This window comes from Oncorhynchus nerka, linkage group LG3, assembly GCF_034236695.1.
Source record: "Oncorhynchus nerka isolate Pitt River linkage group LG3, Oner_Uvic_2.0, whole genome shotgun sequence".
Lineage (NCBI taxonomy): Eukaryota > Metazoa > Chordata > Actinopteri > Salmoniformes > Salmonidae > Oncorhynchus > Oncorhynchus nerka.
In genome coordinates this window covers 86513151-86536484 of record NC_088398.1, presented here as the reverse complement: position 1 = coordinate 86536484, position 23334 = coordinate 86513151, and the positions used below count along the sequence as shown (strand labels likewise).

General features: G+C 47.5%; 1 protein-coding gene across 1 annotated transcript in view; it reads left to right on the top strand.

Moving 5' to 3' along the window:
- Positions 1-23334, top strand: part of LOC115127140 (unconventional myosin-X-like) — a 322940-nt gene that overhangs the window by 177428 nt on the left and 122178 nt on the right. Inside the window, exons 19-24 of the mRNA XM_065016386.1 lie at positions 853-933; positions 3926-4050; positions 7940-8048; positions 10937-11043; positions 18118-18618; positions 21362-21382. Of these exons, the coding sequence (XP_064872458.1) occupies positions 853-933; positions 3926-4050; positions 7940-8048; positions 10937-11043; positions 18118-18618; positions 21362-21382 (944 nt within the window). The remainder of the gene's footprint in view (positions 1-852; positions 934-3925; positions 4051-7939; positions 8049-10936; positions 11044-18117; positions 18619-21361; positions 21383-23334) is intronic.

The window sequence follows — 23334 nt, the reverse complement described above, 5'->3', positions numbered from 1 at the left end:
GGCTCACTGTTCATGACCCCTGACCTCTAACCCTAACCCACCGTCAGCTCTCAGTTCTGGGTGAGGACGACTATTTATGACCCCTGACCCCTAACCCACCGTCAGCTCTCAGTTCTGGGTGAGGACCACTATTTATGACCCCTGACCCCTAACCCACCGTCAGCTCTCAGTTCAGGGTGAGGACCATTGTTCATGACCCCTGACCTCTAACCCACTGTCAGCTCTCAGTTCAGGGTGAGGACCATTGTTCATGACCCCTGACCTCTAACCCACCGTCAGCTCTCAGTTCAGGGTGAGGACCACTGTTCATGACCCCTGACCCCTAACCCATCGTCAGCTCTCAGTTCAGGGTGAGGACCACTATTCATGACCCCTGACCTCTAACCCAAACCCACCGTCAGCTCTCAGTTCAGGGTGAGGACCACTATTCATGACCCCTGACCTCTAACCCAAACCCACCGTCAGCTCCCAGTTCAGGGTGAGGACCACTATTCATGACCCCTGACCTCTAACCCTAACCCACCGTCAGCTCTCAGTTCAGGGATGACCTCTAGTCATCCACAAGCTAAATTAACCTTTATCCTTTACTATTCAGCCTGATGGAATCCTCTTGGCTATTATATGATAGGTTTTGCCTTGACTTCCCCTCGAGTAGTCTATTATATGATAGGTCTTGACTTGTGTTTCTGATCCCGTATCTAGATGTGTTGTTGTGTTTCTGATCCCGTATCTAGATGGGTTGTTGTGTTTCTGATCCCGTATCTAGATGTGTTGTTGTGTTTCTGATCCCATATCTAGATGTGTTGTTGTGTTTCTGATCCCGTATCTAGATGTGTTGTTGTGTTTCTGCAGGACTCTCTCCATTCCTTGATGAACACTCTGAGTGCCTCCAACCCTTTCTTTGTGCGCTGCATCAAACCCAACATGAACAAGGTGGGTCATTCAGTATTCACCCCAACATGGACAAGGTGGGTCATTCATTACTCACCACAACGTGAACAAGGTGGGTCATTCAGTACTCACCCCCAACATGAACAAGGTGGGTCATTCAGTACTCACCACAACATGAACAAGCTGGGTCATTCAGTATTCACCCCAACATGAACAAGCTGGGTCATTCAGTACTCACCCCAACATGAACAAGGTGGGTCATTCAGTTTTTACCCCAACATGAACAAGGTCGTTGTCCTGTTGGAAGGTAAACCTTCGCCCCAGTTTGAGGTCCTTAGCACTCTGGAGAAGGTTTTCATCAAGGATCGCTTCGTACTTTGCTCCATTAATCTTTGCCTCGATCCTGACTAGTCTCCCAGTCCCTGCTGCTGACAAACATCCCCACAACATGATGCTGCCACCACCATGATTCACCGTAAGGATGATGCCAGGTTTCCTCCAGACGTGACGCTTGGCATTCAGGCCAAAGAGTTCAATCTTGGTTTCATCAGACCAGAGGATCTAGGGCTGATGTAAGAAGGGCTGTATAAATACATTTGATTTGATTTGATCGGTAGGTGCCTTTTGGCAAACTCCAAGCGGGCTGTCATGTACCTTTTACTGAGGAGTGGCTTCCATCTGGCCACTCTACCATAAAGGCCTGATTGGTGGGGTGCTGCAGAGATGGTTGTCCTTCTAGGTTCTCCCATCTCCACAGAGGAACTCTGTCAAAATGACCATCGGGTTCTTGGTCACCTCCCTGACCAAGGCCCTTCTCCCCGATTGCTCAGTTTCGCCGGGCGGCCAGCTCTAGGAAGGATCTTGGTGGTTCCAAACTACTTCCATTTAAGAATGATGGAGGCCACTGGGTTCTTGGGGACCTTCAATGCTGCAGAAATGTTTTGGTAACTTTCCCCAGATCTGTGTCTCGCCACAATCCTGTCTCTGAGCTCTACGGACAACGTGGTCTTTTGACCTCATGACTTGGTTTTTGCTCTGACATGCACTGTCAACTGTGGGACCTTATAAAGACAGGTGTATGTCTTTCCAAATCATGTCCAATCAATTGAATTTACCACAGGTGGACTCCAATCAAGTTGTAGAAACATCTCAAGGATGATCAATGGAAACAGGATGCACCTGAGCTCTATTTTTAAGGATGTGGTACCGAAGTGGGGACCACAATCAGCGGAAATGCTCAAGAGCGCCACCCATAGAGGTTGATAAACCTCAAACTTTCATTAAAATTGACATACAATATACTGAATTAAAGCTACACTCGTTGTGAATCTATCCACCAAGTCAGATTTGTAAAATGCTTTTCGGGGAAAGCATGAGAAGCTATTATCTGATACCATGCACCCTCAAAATACTGCACCGTCACCTAAAACTACAGATTTTGCGTTAGCCGTCGCAAACGAAAACGCTGAAATAAAATATAAAACATTCATTACCTTTGACGAGCTTCTTTCTTGGCACTCCTAGATGTCCCATAAACATAATTTAGGGTCTTTTTTAGATTAAATCGGTCCATATATAGCCTAGATATCGAGCTAAGAATACTGTGCGAGTAAAGAAAAAAAATAGCATTTCATAACGTAACGTCATTTTTTAAAATTCAAAAAGTCGACGATAAACTTTCACAAAACACTTCGAAATACTTTTGTAATGCAACTTTAGGTATTAGTACACGTTAATAAGCGATAAAATTCCTCAGGAGGCGATGTGAAATGTTTACCTTGTCCGTGGAGAAAAAGATGTCTTGAAATGGTCGACCAAAAATCTGGGCGTCGACAGTAGGGAAGGAGTTCCCTTGTTTGGGTTAGACCAAGAATCAATTGCGAAACAAATGACATGACTCTAGACAACTTGTGGAAGCTGGAGCCGAGAAAACTCGGCTCTATTTAATTCGGTTCGCTTTGAACAATTGCCTGTAGTCGCGGAAGGATATATTTTTCCATTTTCAGTGAACAGATTTTCATGCACTTTTCGATGAAACGCCCGTTCTGTAAATGCCACAGGCGTGATTTAAACAGTTTTGGAAACGTCTGAGTGTTTTCTATCCACACATACTAATCATATGCATATACTATATTCCTGGCATGAATAGCAGGGCGCTGAAATGTTGCGCGATTTTTAACAAAAAGCTGCGAAAATTCGCAACATCCTTAAAAGGTTATAAAGACAGGTGTATGTCTTTCCAAATCATGTCCAATCAATTGAATTTACCACAGGTGGACTCCAATCAAGTTGTAGAAACATCTCAAGGATGATCAATGGAAACAGGATGCAGCTGAGCTCTATTTTGGGTCTCATAGCAAAGGGTCTGAATACTTATGTAAAAACGGTATTTCTGTTTTTTATTTTTGATACATTTGCAAAAATTTCTCAAAACCTGTTTTTTCTTTTTCATTACGGGGTATTGTGTGTAGATTGGGTCCGTGAGGGCTCTGGGTGTGTTGAGTGTTCCGGGGCCTTCCATGGGTCCGTGAGGGCTCTCTTTGTGCCTCTGTAACAACGCCCCTCTGCCAGAACATTCTTCCAGACCAGGTCAGAGGTGAGGGGTTAGGGTTGGCCCGCCACAGCTGCAGTTGGTTGTGTGTGGGCCATTGTTGCACTACTGACCTGCTGACTGCTCCTGTGGAGGGAGAGAAGAGAGGTCAGCGAGGGGCTGTAGAACTGGTTCCACTATGTCTCCGCAGTGGAAAACAAAACAACTTTCCTATTGACATTTAACACACGATGAAGTGCGTTGCCAATAGATTCATTTCCTTCTGGAACTGGCACGAGGCGTTCATGGTTAACAAGGCATGATCACTGTTCTCATTGTCCTCTGAGAGGTTTGGGTTACAGAAGGTTACTGTTTCAGAGGCACATGTTCTCACAGAGTCCCCAGTGCCAATCACTACCATGTCGCCAATCACTACCATGTCGCCAATCACTACCATGTCGCCAATCACAGGACACATGTCGTTGTTGTTTTTGTACTTCTCAGAACGCCAACATGTTTGACCCAGAAGTGGTCCTGAACCAGCTGAGGTATTCTGGGATGTTGGAGACCGTGAAGATCCGCAGGGCTGGGTTCCCTGTCCGCAGGACCTTCACAGACTTCTACAGCAGGTCAGCCTACAGACAGCAATAACCAGAAGATACAGAAAACATACGGTATCTTGGGCCTACACACTGACACTACAGTATCTTGGGCCTACACACTGACACTACAGTATCTTGGGCCTACACACTGACACTACAGTATCTTGGGCCTACACACTGACACTACAGTATCTTGGGCCTACACACTGACACTACAGTATCTTGGGCCTACACACTGACACTACAGTATCTTGGGCCTACACACTGACACTGTACCATACTGTGTTCTGGGTGTAAAATAACATGTGTATTACTATCAATAGACTGTAAAACTATTAGCTCTTATTGGTCGCATCCACAGATTTGAATATGTTATCGCGTGTGCAGTGGAATGCTTATGTTTCTAGCTCCAACAGTACAGTAATATACAATAACATCAAATCAAATGGATTTATATAGCCCTTCGAACATCAGCTGATATCTCAAAGTGCTGTACAGAAACCCAGCCTAAAACCCCAAATAGCAAAGCAATGCAGGTGTAGAAGCACACATAATTCAAAAACTAAACAAAATGTCTGAAATATTAGAGCGAGTTCGGTATGTAAATATATCTAAATGGTATGTATCGCCCCCACAATAGTATGGCTGTTACGATTTCCGCCGAAGTCAAGCCCTCTCCTTGTTCGGCGGTCGACGTCACCGACCTTCTAGCCATCGCTGATCCATTTTCCATTGGTACGCTAGTCAGTTTTGTCTTGAACAGATGTTATTGGTCCATATTTAACAGATGTTATTGGTCCATATTTAACAGATGTTATTGGTCCATATTTAACAGATGTTATTGGTCACATACACATGGTTAGCAGGTGTAGCAAAATGCTTGTGTTTCTAGCTCTTAACAGTTCAGTAATATCTAACAATTCACAACAATACACACAAATCTAAAAGTAAAGGCTGGAATTAAGAAATATATAAATATTAGATTGAGCATGTCGGCGTGGCATTAACTAAATACAGTAGAATAGAATACAGTATATACATATGAGATGAGTAATGCATAGACTAAGATACAGTAGAATAGAATACAGTATATACATATGAGATGAGTAATGTATAGACTAAGATACAGTAGAATAGTATACAGTATATACATATGAGATGAGTAAAGCAGTATGTTAACATTACTAAAGTAATACAGATACTCAACTAGTCTAAAGAAGGCCAGTTTAATTGCTTCTTTAATCAGAACAGCAGTTTTCAGCTGTGCTAACATAATAATTGCAAAAGGGTTTTCGAATGAGCCTTTTAAAATGCTAAACTTGGATTAGCTAACACAACGTGCCATTGGAACACAGGAGTGATGGTTGCTGATTAATGGGCCTCTGTACACCTATGTAGATGTTCCATTGGAACACAGGAGTGATGGTTGCTGATTAATGGGCCTCTGTACTCCTATGTAGATATTCCATTGGAACACAGGAGTGATGGTTGCTGATAATGGGTCTCTGTACTCCTATGTAGATATTCCATTGGAACACAGGAGTGATGGTTGCTGATTAATGGGCCTCTGTACTCCTATGTAGATATTCCATTGGAACACAGGAGTGATGGTTGCTGGTAATGGGCCTCTGTACCCCTATGTAGATATTCCATTGGAACACAGGAGTGATGGTTGCTGATTAATGGGCCTCTGTACCCCTATGTAGATATTCCATTGGAACACAGGAGTGATGGTTGCTGATAATGGGTCTCTGTACTCCTATGTAGATATTCCATTGGAACACAGGAGTGATGGTTGCTGATAATGGGCCTCTGTACTCCTATGTAGATATTCCATTGGAACACAGGAGTGATGGTTGCTGATAATGGGTCTCTGTACTCCTATGTAGATATTCCATTGGAACACAGGAGTGATGGTTGCTGATAATGGGCCTCTGTACTCCTATGTAGATATTCCATTGGAACACAGGAGTGATGGTTGCTGATAATGGGTCTCTGTACTCCTATGTAGATATTCCATTGGAACACAGGAGTGATGGTTGCTGATAATGGGCCTCTGTACTCCTATGTAGATATTCCATTGGAACACAGGAGTGATGGTTGCTGATAACGGGCCTCTGTACGTCTATGTAGATATTCCATTGGAACACAGGAGTGATGGTTGCTGATAATGGGCCTCTGTACGTCTATGTAGATATTCCATTGGAACACAGGAGTGATGGTTGCTGATAATGGGCCTCTGTACTCCTATGTAGATATTCCATTGGAACACAGGAGTGATGGTTGCTGATAATGGGCCTCTGTACTCCTATGTAGATATTCCATTGGAACACAGGAGTGATGGTTGCTGATAATGGGCCTCTGTACTCCTATGTAGATATTCCATTGGAACACAGGAGTGATGGTGGCTGATAATGGGCCTCTGTACTCCTATGTAGATATTCCATTGGAACACAGGAGTGATGGTTGCTGGTAATGGGCCTCTGTACGTCTATGTAGATATTCCATTGGAACACAGGAGTGATGGTTGCTGATAATGGGCCTCTGTACTCCTATGTAGATATTCCATTGGAACACAGGAGTGATGGTTGCTGATAATGGGTCTCTGTACTCCTATGTAGATATTCCATTGGAACACAGGAGTGATGGTTGCTGGTAATGGGCCTCTGTACTCCTATGTAGATATTCCATTGGAACACAGGAGTGATGGTTGCTGATAATGGGCCTCTGTACGCCTATGTAGATATTCCATTAAAAATCTGCCGTTTCCAGCTACAATAGTAATGTACAACATTAACCATTTCTAAACTGTATTTCGGATCAATTTGATGTTATTTTAATGAACAAAAAAGGTGCTTTTCTTTAAAAAACAAGGACATTTCTAAGTGACTCCAAACTTTTGAATGGTAGTGTATACGCGATCGTAGTTCGTCTATTTTATTTTCCATTGATTGTACGTTGGCTAATAGGACCGATGGTAAAGGGAGATTACCCGCTCGTTTCAGATCCTTACAAGGGCACCCAGACCTTCGTCCCCGATATCTCCGTCTCTTTCTCCTTATCGGGCATCTGAAGTAAATCCTTTCCGTCCGGACTTGTTAAAGAAAAAGTACAAGTGTGAAATCGCTGTCCTGATATCTAGAAGCTCTTTTCGGTCATAAGACACAGTGGCAGAACCATTAAGTACAATAAGTTACAAATAACGCAGAAAAACACACACAATTGGTTAGGGGATCGTAAAACAGCAGCCACCTCCTCCGGCGCCATAATCCACAGGATGAACCATGACTAGACTACAATATCTACGCATAAGTAACCTGTCATTTCCATTCTCAGAGCGTTAATAAAACCTGCCAGGAAAATATTCAAGGAACCAGAGTAGAACCCCTCAGAACCTCCCTGGAAAACATTCAAGGAACCAGAGGAGAACCCCTCAGAACCTCCCTGGAAAACATTCAAGGAACCAGAGTAGAACCCCTCAGAACCTCCCTGGAAAACATTCAAGGAACCAGAGTAGAACCCCTCAGAACCTCCCTGGAAAACATTCAAGGAACCAGAGTAGAACCCCTCAGAACCTCCCTGGAAAACATTCAAGGAACCAGAGTAGAACCCCTCAGAACCTCCCTGGAAAACATTCAAGGAACCAGAGTAGAACCCCTCAGAACCTCCCTGGAAAACATTCAAGGAACCAGAGGAGAACCCCTCAGAACCTCCCTGCAACTTATAAATAAACGTTCCCAGAACAGGCAACCTTTCACTTTCAGTTTTACCGGTCAGGAAACTTATGGCTCCATTCCCACAACCAATGTGAAACAAAAAACATACGTTCCCACAACTTCCGAGGAACCAAATATGCTAGCTGGGATGTGTGTGTGTTTGTTCTCTGGCCTGATCTGTGTCTGCGTTCTCTGTGCAGGTACATGATGAAAGACAACCTTCCGCCAGATGACCCGAGAGGGAGGTGTACAGAGCTGCTGATGTCATACGACCCTGCCAAGAGAGACTGGCAGCTGGGGAAGACTAAGGTACGCTGGCCCTGACGACGCGTCTCACACACACACACACACCATCACAGAGTGTACTCTGCTACCTGTAATGTGTGTGGCTCGGCCTGAGGGGGTTTCAGGATGATAGGTTACCAATAAGGGAGAAGAACAAGGACCTCAGGCTGGGGGGGTTTCAGGGTGATAGGTTACCGAGAAGGGAGAAGAACAAGGACCTCGGGCTGGGGGGGTTTCAGGGTGATAGGTTACCGAGAAGGGAGAAGAATAGGGACCTCGGGCTGGGAGGGTTTCAGGGTGATAGGTTACCGAGAAGGGAGAAGAACAAGGATCTCGGGCTGGGGGGGTTTCAGGGTGATAGGTTACCGAGAAGGGAGAAGAACAAGGACCTCGGGCTGGGGGGGTTTCAGTGTGATAGGTTACCGAGAAGGGAGAAGAATAGAGACCTCGGGCTGGGAGGGTTTCGGGGTGTCTCTCTGTCTGACAACCCAGCTGGGACAGGGACACTATCACAGGATAATGTCTCTCTTTCTGACAACCCAGCTGGGTCAGGGACACTATCACAGGATAATGTCTATCTTCCTGACAACCCAGCTGGGTCAGGGACACTATCACATGATAATGTCTCTCTGCCTGACAACCCAGCTGGGTCAGAGACACTATCACAGGATAATGTCTCTCTGCCTGACAACCCAGCTGGGTCAGAGACACTATCACAGGATAATGTCTCTCATCCTGACAACCCAGCTGGGACAGGGACACTATCACAGGATAATGTCTCTCTGTCTGACAACCCAGCTGGGACAGGGACACTATCAGAGGATAATGTCTCTCTTCCTGACAACCTCCCCTCTGTGTCTCTATCCCTGCCTCTCTCTGCCTAGCAGTGCCCTCCCCTCTATGTGTCTCTATCCCTGCCTCTCTCTGCCTAGCAGTGCCCTCCCCTCTATGTGTCTCTCCCTCCCCCTCCCCTCTTCTCCCTGCCTCTCTCTGCCTAGTAGTGCCCTCCCCTCTATGTGTCTCTCCCTCCCCCTCCCCTCTTCTCCCTGCCTCTCTCTGCCTAGCAGTGCCCTCCCCTCTGTGTCTCTATCCCAGCCTCTCTCTGCCTAGCAGTGCCCTCCCCTCTATGTGTCTCTCCCTCCCCCTCCCCTCTGTGTCTCTATCCCTGCCTCTCTCTGCCTAGCAGTGCCCTCCCCTCTATGTGTCTCTATCCCTGCCTCTCTCTGCCTAGCAGTGCCCTCCCCTCTATGTGTCTCTCCCTCCCCCTCCCCTCTATGTGTCTCTCCCTCCCCTCCCCTCTGTGTCTCTATCCCTGCCTCTCTCTGCCTAGCAGTGCCCTCCCCTCTGTGTCTCTATCCCTGCCTCTCTCTGCCTAGCAGTGCCCTCCCCTCTGTGTCTCTCCCTCCCCCTCCCCTCTATGTGTCTCTCCCTCCCCCCCCCTCTATGTGTCTCTCCCTCCCCCTCCCCTCTATGTGTCTCTATCCCTGCCTCTCTCTGCCTAGCAGTGCCCTCCCCTCTGTGTCTCTCCCTCCCCCTCCCCTCTGTGTCTCTCCCTCCCCCTCCCCTCTGTGTCTCTATCCCTGCCTCTCTCTGCCTAGCAGTGCCCTCCCCTCTGTGTCTCTATCCCTGCCTCTCTCTGCCTAGCAGTGCCCTCCCCTCTGTGTCTCTATCCCTGCCTCTCTCTGCCTAGCAGTGCCCTCCCCTCTATGTGTCTCTATCCCTGCCTCTCTCTGCCTAGCAGTGCCCTCCCCTCTGTGTCTCTATCCCTGCCTCTCTCTGCCTAGCAGTGCCCTCCCCTCTATGTGTCTCTATCCCTGCCTCTCTCTGCCTAGCAGTGCCCTCCCCTCTGTCTCTCCCTGCCTCTCTCTGCCTAGCAGTGCCCTCCCCTCTGTCTCTCTCTGCCTAGCAGTGCCCTCCCCTCTGTCTCTCTCTGCCTAGCAGTGCCCTCCCCTCTATGTGTCTCTATCCCTGCCTCTCTCTGCCTAGCAGTGCCCTCCCCTCTGTGTCTCTATCCCTGCCTCTCTCTGCCTAGCAGTGCCCTCCCCTCTATGTGTCTCTATCCCTGCCTCTCTCTGCCTAGCAGTGCCCTCCCCTCTATGTGTCTCTATCCCTGCCTCTCTCTGCCTAGCAGTGCCCTCCCCTCTATGTGTCTCTATCCCTGCCTCTCTCTGCCTAGCAGTGCCCTCCCCTCTATGTGTCTCTATCCCTGCCTCTCTCTGCCTAGCAGTGCCCTCCCCTCTGTGTCTCTATCCCTGCCTCTCTCTGCCTAGCAGTGCCCTCCCCTCTGTGTCTCTATCCCTGCCTCTCTCTGCCTAGCAGTGCCCTCCCCTCTATGTGTCTCTCCCTCCCCCTCCCCTCTTCTCCCTGCCTCTCTCTGCCTAGCAGTGCCCTCCCCTCTATGTGTCTCTATCCCTGCCTCTCTCTGCCTAGCAGTGCCCTCCCCTCTGTCTCTCTCTGCCTAGCAGTGCCTTCCCCTCTGTCTCTCCCCTCCCCTCTTCTCTGGCTCTCCTCCCTTCTAGTCTCTCTCTCTCTCTCCCTGGTCACCTCAGTAGCAGCCAGAGAGAGAGAGCAACAGAAGGGAAACACAGATAGACAGAATGGCCGCTCGCTGTGGGACTAACAACACAACACCATGACTCTCTGCAGCAGCACAGTAGCAGTCTTCAGCTGGGCTCTCTGCAGTCAGGGAGAGTGTCAGGAACAGTAGTAACTAGCTATAGCTCTGCTCTGTGACAAACATCAGGGCCTACAGCAACCCACCTTGGACCTTATCAAGAGGAACTAACCTCCACCACCCCCCTCTCTCTGCCCTCCCCGACCGTGCCGTGCGGGCCGTGCCGTGCGGGCCTGCCGTGCGGGCCTAACCTCCATCCCTCTCTCTGACTGGACGTGCCATGTGTCATGTCCTGCAGGTGTTCCTGAAGGAAGAGCTGGAACACCGGCTGGAGAAGGAGAGGGAAGAGGTGCGGAGACAGGCGGGCATGGTGATCCGGGCGCACATACTCAGCTATGTGGCAAGGTGAGTACTGGAGCTGGGCCTGTTGGGGACTGTGTTTGGACTGTTTGGACTGTGTTTGGACTGTGTTGGACTGTGTTTGGACTGTGTTTGGACTGTTTGGACTGTGTTTGGACTGTGTTTGGACTGTGTTGGACTGTGTGGACTGTTTGGACTGTGTTGGACTGTGTTCCAGAATAAGTGTAGGAAGATCCGTACCAGTGTCGAGATACATAGAACCAGTCATATCTGGATTATCAAGCTATAAATGCAACCTGGTCTCAGAGCCAAATCCATTATATTTTTAGTCAAATCTGTGCCACTCCAGTTAATATATGTTACTTTACTTTAGATTACATTACATTGGCCTACCTAAAAGGAATTGTAGGACGTATAGTATCCTACGTCTTAATTGAACCCATTTAGTACGATATGCTATGTTCGACTGCTTTAGTCTGATATGCTATGTTCGACTGCTTTAGTCTGATATGCTATGTTCGACTGCTTTAGTCTGATATGCTATGTTCGACTGCTTTAGTACGATATGCTTTGTTCGACTGCTTTAGTCTGATATGCTATGTTCGACTGCTTTAGTCTGATATGCTTTGTTCGACTGCTTTAGTCTGATATGTTATGTTCGACTGCTTTAGTATGATATGCTATGTTCGACTGCTTTAGTCTGATATGCTATGTTCGACTGCTTTAGTCTGATATGCTATGTTCGACTGCTTTAGTCTGATATGCTATGTTCGACTGCTTTAGTATGATATGCTATGTTCGACTGCTTTAGTCTGATATGCTATGTTCGACTGCTTTAGTCTGATATGCTTTGTTCGACTGCTTTAGTATGATATGCTATGTTCGACTGCTTTAGTACGACATGCTACATTGTTAACCTACTGTCCATACCAAACGTACCATACTACCATACTTGAGTGTCCCAGATGCACATGTATTATCTTACATCTGGTAGTTAATGTAATGTAACCTAACGTAAAGAAACATATCATACTAAATGGAGTGGCACAGGTTTTAGTAAAATATCCTATGTTTTTCTCAGAGACCAGGCTGATAAGGATAGTAATTACAGTATTGTGGATATTACGAACCTTGATTAACATCTAGCTGCTGCTACCATTTCTAGAAAGATTAGACAGTCCTACAGTTTCAATGTCATGAATGTTTAGTGCTCTAACATTATTTTATAAAATACAGTTGATAAAGTTTTTGTTTGAGTAGAGGAGAGAGTAGAGCTCGAGTCAGCGTAGAGTAGAGCTCCAGACAGAGTAGAGTAAAGTAGAGAGTAGAGCTCCAGACAGAATAGAGTAGAGTAGAGCTCCAAACAGAGTAGAGTAGAGTAGAGCTCCAGACAGAGTAGAGTAGAGTAGAGTAGAGCTCCAGACAGAGTAGAGTAGAGCTCCAGACAGATTAGAGGAGAGAGTAGAGCTCCAGACATACTATAGTAAAGAGTAGAGCTCCAGACATACTATAGTAAAGAGTAGAGCTCCAGACAGAGTAAAGTAGAGCTCCAGTCAGAGTAGAGTACAGAGTAGAGCTCCAGACATACTATAGTAAAGAGTAGAGCTCCATACATACTATAGTAAAGAGTAGAGCTCCAGACAGAGTCGAGTAGAGAGTAGAGCTCCAGACAGAGTATAGTAGAGTAGAGCTCCAGACAGAGTAGAGTAGAGCTCCAGACAGAGTAGAGTAGAGCTCCAATCAGAGTAGAGAGCAGAGCTCCAGATAAGAGTAGAGTTCCAGACAGAGTAGAGGAGAGAGTAAATCTCCAGACAGACTATAGTAAAGAGTAGAGCTCCAGACAGAGTAGAGTAGAGCTCCAGTCAGAGTAGAGTAGAGCTCCAGGCAGAGTAGAGTAGAGCTCCAGGCAGAGTAGAGTAGAGCTCCAGTCAGAGTAGAGTAGAGCTCCAGGCAGAGTAGAGTAGAGAGTAGAGCTCCAGACAGAGCAGAGTAGAGTAGAGTAGAGCTCCAGACAGAGTAGAGGAGAGTAGAGCTCCAGTCAGAGTACAGTAGAGTAGAGCTCCAGACAGAGTAGAGTAGAGCTCCAGACAGAGTAGAGCTCCAGTCAGAGTAGAGTAGAGAGTAGAGCTCCAGACAGAGTAGAGTAGAGCTCCAGACAGAGTAGAGTAGAGTAGAGCTCCAGACAGAGTCGAGTAGAGAGTAGAGCTCCAGTCAGAGTATAATAGAGTAGAGCTCCAGACAGAGTAGAGTAGAGCTCCAATCAGAGTAGAGTAGAGAGCAGAGCTCCAGATAAGAGTAGAGTTCCAGACAGAGTAGAGGAGAGAGTAGATCTCCAGACAGACTATAGTAAAGAGTAGACCTCCAGACAGAGTAGAGTAGAGCTCCAGTCAGAGTAGAGTAGAGAGTAGAGCTCCAGACAGAGTAGAGTAGAGCTCCAGACAGAGTAGAGTAGAGTAGAGCTCCAGACAGAGTCGAGTAGAGAGTAGAGCTCCAGTCAGAGTATAATAGAGTAGAGCTCCAGACAGAGTAGAGTAGAGCTCCAATCAGAGTAGAGTAGAGAGCAGAGCTCCAGATAAGAGTAGAGTTCCAGACAGAGTAGAGGAGAGAGTAGATCTCCAGACAGACTATAGTAAAGAGTAGAGCTCCAGACAGAGTAGAGTAGAGCTCCAGTCAGAGTAGAGTAGAGCTCCAGGCAGAGTAGAGTAGAGAGTAGAGCTCCAGGCAGAGTAGAGTAGAGTAGAGCTCCAGTCAGAGTAGAGTAGAGAGTAGAGCTCCAGTCAGAGTAGAGTAGAGAGTAGAGCTCCAGACAGAGTAAAGTAGAGCTCCAGTCAGAGTAGAGTAGAGAGCAGAGCTCCAGACAGAGTAGAGTAGAGCTCCAGTCAGAGTAGAGTAGAGAGTAGAGCTCCAGTCAGAGTAGAGTAGAGCTCCAGACAGACTAGAGAGAGTAGAGCTCCAGACATACTATAGTAAAGAGTAGAGCTCCAGACAGAGTAAAGTAGAGCTCCAGTCAGAGTAGAGTACAGAGTAGAGCTCCAGACATACTATAGTAAAGAGTAGAGCTCCATACATACTATAGTAAAGAGTAGAACTCCAGACAGAGTCGAGTAGAGAGTAGAGCTCCAGTCAGAGTATAGTAGAGTAGAGCTCCAGACAGAGTAGAGTAGAGCTCCAATCAGAGTAGAGTAGAGAGCAGAGCTCATGATAAGAGTAGAGTTCCAGACAGAGTAGAGGAGAGAGTAAATCTCCAGACAGACTATAGTAAAGAGTAGAGCTCCAGACAGAGTAGAGTAGAGCTCCAGGCAGAGTAGAGTAGAGAGTAGAGCTCCAGACAGAGCAGAGTAGAGTAGAGTAGAGCTCCAGACAGAGTAGAGGAGAGTAGAGCTCCAGACAGAGTAGTGTAGAGCTCCAGTCAGAGTAGAGTAGAGTAGAGCTCCAGACAGAGTAGAGTAGAGCTCCAGACAGAGTCGAGTAGAGAGTAGAGCTCCAGTCAGAGTATAGTAGAGTAGAGCTCCAGACAGAGTAGAGTAGAGCTCCAGACAGAGTAGAGTAGAGCTCCAATCAGAGTAGAGTAGAGAGCAGAGCTCCAGATAAGAGTAGAGTTCCAGACAGAGTAGAGGAGAGAGTAGATCTCCAGACAGACTATAGTAAAGAGTAGAGCTCCAGACAGAGTAGAGTAGAGCTCCAGTCAGAGTAGAGTAGAGCTCCAGGCAGAGTAGAGTAGAGAGTAGAGCTCCAGACAGAGCAGAGTACAGTAGAGTAGAGCTCCAGGCAGAGTAGAGTAGAGTAGAGCTCCAGACAGAGTAGAGTAGAGCTCCAGTCAGAGTAGAGTAGAGAGTAGAGCTCCAGTCAGAGTAGAGTAGAGAGTAGAGCTCCAGACAGAGTAGAGTAGAGCTCCAGTCAGAGTAGAGTAGAGAGTAGAGCTCCAAACAGAGTAGAGGAGAGTAGAGCTCCAGTCAGAGTAGAGTAGAGTAGAGCTCCAGTCAGAGTAGAGTAGAGAGTAGAGCTCCAGACAGAGTAGAGTAGAGCTCCAGACAGAGTAGAGTAGAGAGTAGAGCTCCAATCAGAATAGAGTAGAGTAGAGCTCCAGACAGAGTAGAGTAGAGCTCCAGACAGAGTAGAGTAGAGTAGAGCTCCATTCAGAGTAGAGAGTAGAGCTCCAGACAGAGTAGAGTAGAGCTCCAGTCAGAGTAGAGTAGAGAGTAGAGCTCCAGACAGAGTGGAGTAGAGCTCCAGTCAGAGTAGAGTAGAGAGTAGAGCTCCAGTCAGAGTAGAGTAGAGCTCCAGTCAGAGTAGAGTAGAGAGTAGAGCTCCAGTCAGAGTAGAGTAGAGAGTAGAGCTCCAGACAGAGTAGAGTAGAGCTCCAGACAGAGTAGAGTAGCGTAGAGTAGAGCTCCAGTCAGAGTAGAGTAGAGAGTAGAGCTCCAGACAGAGTAGAGTAGTGTAGAGCTCCAATCAGAGTAGAGTAGAGCTCCAATCAGAGTAGAGTAGAGTAGAGCTCCAGTCAGAGTAGAGTAGAGAGTAGAGCTCCAGACAGAGTAAAGTAGAGCTCCAGTCAGAGTAGAGTAGAGAGTAGAGCTCCAGACAGAGTAGAGTAGAGCTCCAGTCAGAGTAGAGTACAGAGTAGAGCTCCAGACATACTATAGTAAAGAGTAGAGCTCCATACATACTATAGTAAAGAGTAGAGCTCCAGACAGAGTAAAGTAGAGCTCCAGTCAGAGTAGAGTACAGAGTAGAGCTCCAGACATACTATAGTAAAGAGTAGAGCTCCATACATACTATAGTAAAGAGTAGAACTCCAGACAGAGTCGAGTAGAGAGTAGAGCTCCAGTCAGAGTATAGTAGAGTAGAGCTCCAGACAGAGTAGAGTAGAGCTCCAATCAGAGTAGAGTAGAGAGCAGAGCTCATGATAAGAGTAGAGTTCCAGACAGAGTAGAGGAGAGAGTAAATCTCCAGACAGACTATAGTAAAGAGTAGAGCTCCAGACAGAGTAGAGTAGAGCTCCAGGCAGAGTAGAGTAGAGAGTAGAGCTCCAGACAGAGTAGAGTAGAGCTCCAGTCAGAGTAGAGTAGAGAGTAGAGCTCCAGTCAGAGTAGAGTAGAGAGTAGGGCTCCAGACAGAGTAAAGTAGAGCTCCAGTCAGAGTAGAGTAGAGAGTAGAGCTCCAGACAGAGTAGAGTAGAGCTCCAGTCAGAGTAGAGTAGAGAGTAGAGCTCCAGTCAGAGTAGAGTAGAGCTCCAGACAGACTAGAGAGAGTAGAGCTCTAGACATACTATAGTAAAGAGTAGAGCTCCAGACATACTATAGTAAAGAGTAGAGCTCCAGACAGAGTAAAGTAGAGCTCCAGTCAGAGTAGAGTACAGAGTAGAGCTCCAGACATACTATAGTAAAGAGTAGAGCTCCATACATACTATAGTAAAGAGTAGAGCTCCAGTCAGAGTATAGTAGAGTAGAGCTCCAGACAGAGTAGAGTAGAGCTCCAATCAGAGTAGAGTAGAGAGCAGAGCTCATGATAAGAGTAGAGTTCCAGACAGAGTAGAGGAGAGAGTAAATCTCCAGACAGACTATAGTAAAGAGTAGAGCTCCAGACAGAGTAGAGTAGAGCTCCAGGCAGAGTAGAGTAGAGAGTAGAGCTCCAGACAGAGCAGAGTAGAGTAGAGTAGAGCTCCAGACAGAGTAGAGGAGAGTAGAGCTCCAGACAGAGTAGTGTAGAGCTCCAGTCAGAGTAGAGTAGAGCTCCAGACAGAGTAGAGTAGAGCTCCAGACAGAGTCGAGTAGAGAGTAGAGCTCCAGTCAGAGTATAGTAGAGTAGAGCTCCAGACAGAGTAGAGTAGAGCTCCAGACAGAGTAGAGTAGAGCTCCAATCAGAGTAGAGTAGAGAGCAGAGCTCCAGATAAGAGTAGAGTTCCAGACAGAGTAGAGGAGAGAGTAGATCTCCAGACAGACTATAGTAAAGAGTAGAGCTCCAGTCAGAGTAGAGTAGAGCTCCAGTCAGAGTAGAGTAGAGCTCCAGGCAGAGTAGAGTAGAGAGTAGAGCTCCAGACAGAGCAGAGTACAGTAGAGTAGAGCTCCAGGCAGAGTAGAGTAGAGTAGAGCTCCAGACAGAGTAGAGTAGAGCTCCAGTCAGAGTAGAGTAGAGAGTAGAGCTCCAGTCAGAGTAGAGTAGAGAGTAGAGCTCCAGACAGAGTAGAGTAGAGCTCCAGTCAGAGTAGAGTAGAGAGTAGAGCTACAAACAGAGTAGAGGAGAGTAGAGCTCCAGTCAGAGTAGAGTAGAGTAGAGCTCCAGTCAGAGTAGAGTAGAGAGTAGAGCTCCAGACAGAGTAGAGTAGAGCTCCAGACAGAGTAGAGTAGAGAGTAGAGCTCCAATCAGAATAGAGTAGAGTAGAGCTCCAGACAGAGTAGAGTAGAGCTCCAGACAGAGTAGAGTAGAGTAGAGCTCCATTCAGAGTAGAGTAGAGAGTAGAGCTCCAGACAGAGTAGAGTAGAGCTCCAGTCAGAGTAGAGTAGAGAGTAGAGCTCCAGACAGAGTGGAGTAGAGCTCCAGTCAGAGTAGAGTAGAGAGTAGAGCTCCAGTCAGAGTAGAGTAGAGCTCCAGTCAGAGTAGAGTAGAGAGTAGAGCTCCAGTCAGAGTAGAGTAGAGAGTAGAGCTCCAGACAGAGTAGAGTAGAGCTCCAGACAGAGTAGAGTAGCGTAGAGTAGAGCACCAGTCAGAGTAGAGTAGAGAGTAGAGCTCCAGACAGAGTAGAGTAGAGTAGAGCTCCAATCAGAGTATAGTAGAGCTCCAATCAGAGTAGAGTAGAGTAGAGCTCCAGTCAGAGTAGAGTAGTGTAGAGCTCCAGACAGAGTAGAGTAGAGAGTAGAGCTCCAGACAGAGTAGAGTAGAGTAGAGCTCCAGACAGAGTAGAGTAGAGAGTAGAGCTCCAGACTAGGATAAAGAGTAGAGCTCCAGATAGAGTAGAGTGGAGAGTCTGGGTGGGGGTCCTGTGGGTGAGGGAGAGGGGCATTGTGGGTGAAATGTTGTTTGAACAATGAGTGGACAGCCAGACAGTGACTTGTCTTGTGTTGTCCCCTCCCCATAGGAAGCACTATAAGAGGTAGTGACTGACTATATGTGTCCCCATAGGAAGCACTATAGGAGGGTCCTGACCAGCACCATCACCATCCAGAAGAACTACAGGGCTCACTTCTGGAGACGCGTGTTCCTGCGGCTCCGTGCTGCAGCTGTCCTTCTCCAGAAACACCAACGTGGTCGGCTGGCCCGAGGCCTCTATCGACAGCTCTCTGAGGAGAAAAGGAGGAGGGAGGAGGAGGAGAGAAGGCAGAGGGAGGAGGAGGAGAGGAAGAGTAGGGAGGAGGAGAGCAGGAGGCAGGAAGAGGAGACGAGACGAGAGCAGGAGGAACGGAGGAGGAGGGAGGAAGAGGAGGAGGAGCGGAGGAGGAGAGAGGAAGAGGAGCGGAGAAGGAGAGAGGAAGAGGAGGAGAGACAAAGGGTGTTAGAGCTGGAGCAGTTGAGGAAGAATGAGGAGAGACTGAGACTACAACAGGAGCATGAAGCACTGAGTAGAAAAGAGGAGGAGCTTAGCAACGGACAGGAAGAGAAGAAAAACACTACAGCTAACAACAGGTACACCAACATACACTGTTACTTGTTCTGTCAGCCATCAGCCAACCAACATACACTGTTACTTGTTCTGTCAGCCATCAGCCAACCAACATACACTGGTACTGTACTGTCAGCCATCAGCCAATCAACATACACTGGTACTGTACTGTCAGCCATCAGCCAACCAACATACACTGGTACTGTACTGTCAGCCATCAGCCAATCAACATACACTGGTACTGGCAGCCATCAGCCAACCAACATACACTGGTACTGTACTGTCAGCCAACCAACATACACTGGTACTGTACTGTCAGCCATCAGCCAATCAACATACACTGGTACTGTACTGTCAGCCATCAGCCAACCAACATACACTGGTACTGTACTGTCAGCCATCAGCCAACCAACCAACATACACTGGTACTGTACTGTCAGCCATCAGCCAACCAACATACACTGGTACTGTACTGTCAGCCATCAGCCTACCAACATACACTGGTACTGTAATGTCAGCCATCAGCCAACCAACCAACATACACTGGTACTGTACTGTCAGCCATCAGCCAACCAACATACACTGGTACTGTACTGTCAGCCATCAGCCAACCAACATACACTGGTACTGTACTGTCAGCCATCAGCCAACCAACATACACTGGTACTGTACTGTCAGCCATCAGCCAACCAACATACACTGGTACTGTCAGCCATCAGCCTACCAACATACACTGGTACTGTACTGTCAGCCATCAGCCAACCAACATACACTGGTACTGTACTGTCAGCCATCGGCCAACCAACATACACTGGTACTTTACTGTCAGCCATCAGCCAACCAACCAACATACACTGGTACTGTACTGTCAGCCATCAGCCGACCAACATACACTGGTACTGTACTGTCAGCCATCAGCCAACCAACATACACTGGTACTTTACTGTCAGCCACCAACCAACCAACATACACTGGTACTGTACTGTCAGCCATCAGCCTACCAACATACACTGGTACTTTACTATCAGCCACCAACCAACCAACCAACATACACTGGTACTGTACTGTCAGCCATCAGCCAACCAACCAACATACACTGGTACTTTACTGTCAGCCATCAGCCAACCAACATACACTGGTACTGTACTGTCAGCCATCAGCCAACCAACATACACTGGTACTGTACTGTCAGCCATCAGCCAACCAACATACACTGGTACTGTACTGTCAGCCATCAGCCAACCAACATACACTGGTACTGTACTGTCAGCCATCAGCCAACCAACATACACTGGTACTTTACAGTCAGCCATCAGCCAACCAACCAACATACACTGGTACTGTACTGTCAGCCATCAGCCAACCAACATACACTGGTACTGTACTGTCAGCCATCAGCCTACCAACATACACTGGTACTGTAATGTCAGCCATCAGCCAACCAACCAACATACACTGGTACTGTACTGTCAGCCATCAGCCAACCAACCAACATACACTGGTACTGTAATGTCAGCCATCAGCCAACCAACCAACATACACTGGTACTGTACTGTCAGCCATCAGCCAACCAACATACACTGGTACTGTACTGTCAGCCATCAGCCAACCAACATACACTGGTACTTTACTGTCAGCCATCAGCCAACCAACCAACATACACTGGTACTGTACTGTCAGCCATCAGCCAACCAACATACACTGGTACTGTACTGTCAGCCATCAGCCTACCAACATACACTGGTACTGTACTGTCAGCCATCAGCCAACCAACCAACATACACTGGTACTGTACTGTCAGCCATCAGCCAACCAACATACACTGGTACTGTACTGTCAGCCATCAGCCTACCAACATACACTGGTACTGTACTGTCAGCCATCAGCCAACCAACCAACATACACTGGTACTGTACTGTCAGCCATCAGCCAACCAACATACACTGGTACTGTACTGTCAGCCATCAGCCAACCAACATACACTGGTACTGTACTGTCAGCATCAGCCAACCAACCAACATACACTGGTACTGTACTGTCAGCCATCAGCCAACCAACATACACTGGTACTGTACTGTCAGCCACCAACCAACCAACATACACTGGTACTGTACTGTCAGCCATCAGCCAACCAACATACACTGGTACTGTACTGTCAGCCATCAGCCTACCAACATACACTGGTACTGTACTGTCAGCCATCAGCCAACCAACCAACATACACTGGTACTGTACTGTCAGCCATCAGCCAACCAACATACACTGGTACTGTACTGTCAGCCATCAGCCAACCAACATACACTGGTACTGTACTGTCAGCATCAGCCAACCAACCAACATACACTGGTACTGTACTGTCAGCCATCAGCCAACCAACATACACTGGTACTGTACTGTCAGCCACCAACCAACCAACATACACTGGTACTGTACTGTCAGCCATCAGCCAACCAACATACACTGGTACTGTACTGTCAGCCATCAGCCAACCAACATACACTGGTACTTTACTGTCAGCCATCAGCCAACCAACCAACATACACTGGTACTGTACTGTCAGCCATCAGCCAACCAACATACACTGGTACTGTACTGTCAGCCATCAGCCAACCAACCAACATACACTGGTACTGTACTGTCAGCCATCAGCCAACCAACATACACTGGTACTGTACTGTCAGCCATCAGCCAACCAACATACACTGGTACTGTACTGTCAGCCACCAACCAACCAACATACACTGGTACTGTACTGTCAGCCATCAGCCAACCAACCAACATACACTGGTACCGTACTGTCAGCCATCAGCCAACCAACATACACTGGTACTGTCAGCCATCAGCCAACCAACATACACTGCCATCAGCCAACCAACCAACATACACTGGTACTGTACTGTCAGCCATCAGCCAACCAACCAACATACACTGGTACTGTACTGTCAGCCATCAGCCAACCAACATACACTGGTACTGTACTGTCAGCCATCAGCCTACCAACCAACATACACTGGTACTGTACTGTCAGCCATCAGCCAACCAACATACACTGGTACTGTCAGCCATCAGCCAACCAACCAACATACACTGGTACTGTACTGTCAGCCATCAGCCAACCAACATACACTGGTACTGTACTGTCAGCCATCAGCCTACCAACCAACATACACTGGTACTGTACTGTCAGCCATCAGCCTACCAACATACACTGGTACTGTACTGTCAGCCATCAGCCTACCAACATACACTGTTACTGTACTGTCAGCCATCAGCCAACCAACATACACTGGTACTGTACTGTCAGCCAACCAACCAACCAACATACACTGGTACTGTACTGTCAGCCATCAGCCTACCAACATACACTGGTACTGTACTGTCAGCCATCAGCCAACCAACATACATACACTGGTACTGTACTGCCAGCCATCAGCCAACCAACCAACATACACAGGTACTGTACTGTCAGCCATCAGCCAACCAACCAACATACACTGGTACTGTACTGTCAGCCATCAGCCAACCAACCAACATACACTGGTACTGTACTATCAGCCAACCAACCAACCAACATACACTGGTACTGTCAGCCATCAGCCAACCACCATACACTGGTACTGTACTGTCAGCCATCAGCCAACCAACATACACTGGTACTTTACTATCAGCCATCAACCAACCAACATACACTGGTACTTTACTGTCAGCCAACCAACCAACCAACATACACTGGTACTGTACTGTCAGCCATCAGCCAACCAACCAACATACACTGGTACTGTACTGTCAGCCATCAGCCAACCAACCAACATACACTGGTACTGTACTGTCAGCCATCAGCCAACCAACCAACATACACTGGTACTGTACTGTCAGCCATCAGCCAACCAACCAACATACACTGGTACTGTACTGTCAGCCATCAGCCTACCAACCAACATACACTGGTACTGTACTGTCAGCCATCAGCCAACCAACCAACATACACTGGTACTGTACTGTCAGCCATCAGCCAACCAACATACACTGGTACTGTACTGTCAGCCATCAGCCAACCAACATACACTGGTACTGTACTGTCAGCCATCAGCCAACCAACATACACTGGTACTGTACTGTCAGCCATCAGCCGACCAAAATACACTGGTACTGTACTGTCAGCCATCAGCCAACCAACATACACTGGTACTGTACTGTCAGCCATCAGCCAACCAACATACACTGGTACTGTACTGTCAGCCATCAGCCAACCAACCAACATACACTGGTACTGTACTGCCAGCCATCAGCCAACCAACATACACTGGTACTGTACTGCCAGCCATCAGCCAACCAACATACACTGGTACTGTACTTCCAGCCATCAGCCAACCAACATACACTGGTACTGTACTGTCAGCCATCAGCCAACCAACATACACTGGTACTGTACTGTCAGCCATCAGCCAACCAACATACACTGGTACTGTACTGTCAGCCATCAGCCAACCAACATACACTGGTACTGTACTGTCAGCCATCAGCCTACCAACCAACATACACTGGTACTGTACTGTCAGCCATCAGCCTACCAACCAACATACACTGGTACTGTACTGTCAGCCATCAGCCTACCAACCAACATACACTGGTACTGTACTGTCAGCCATCAGCCAACCAACATACACTGGTACTGTACTGTCAGCCATCAGCCAACCAACATACACTGGTACTGTACTGTCAGCCATCAGCCAACCAAC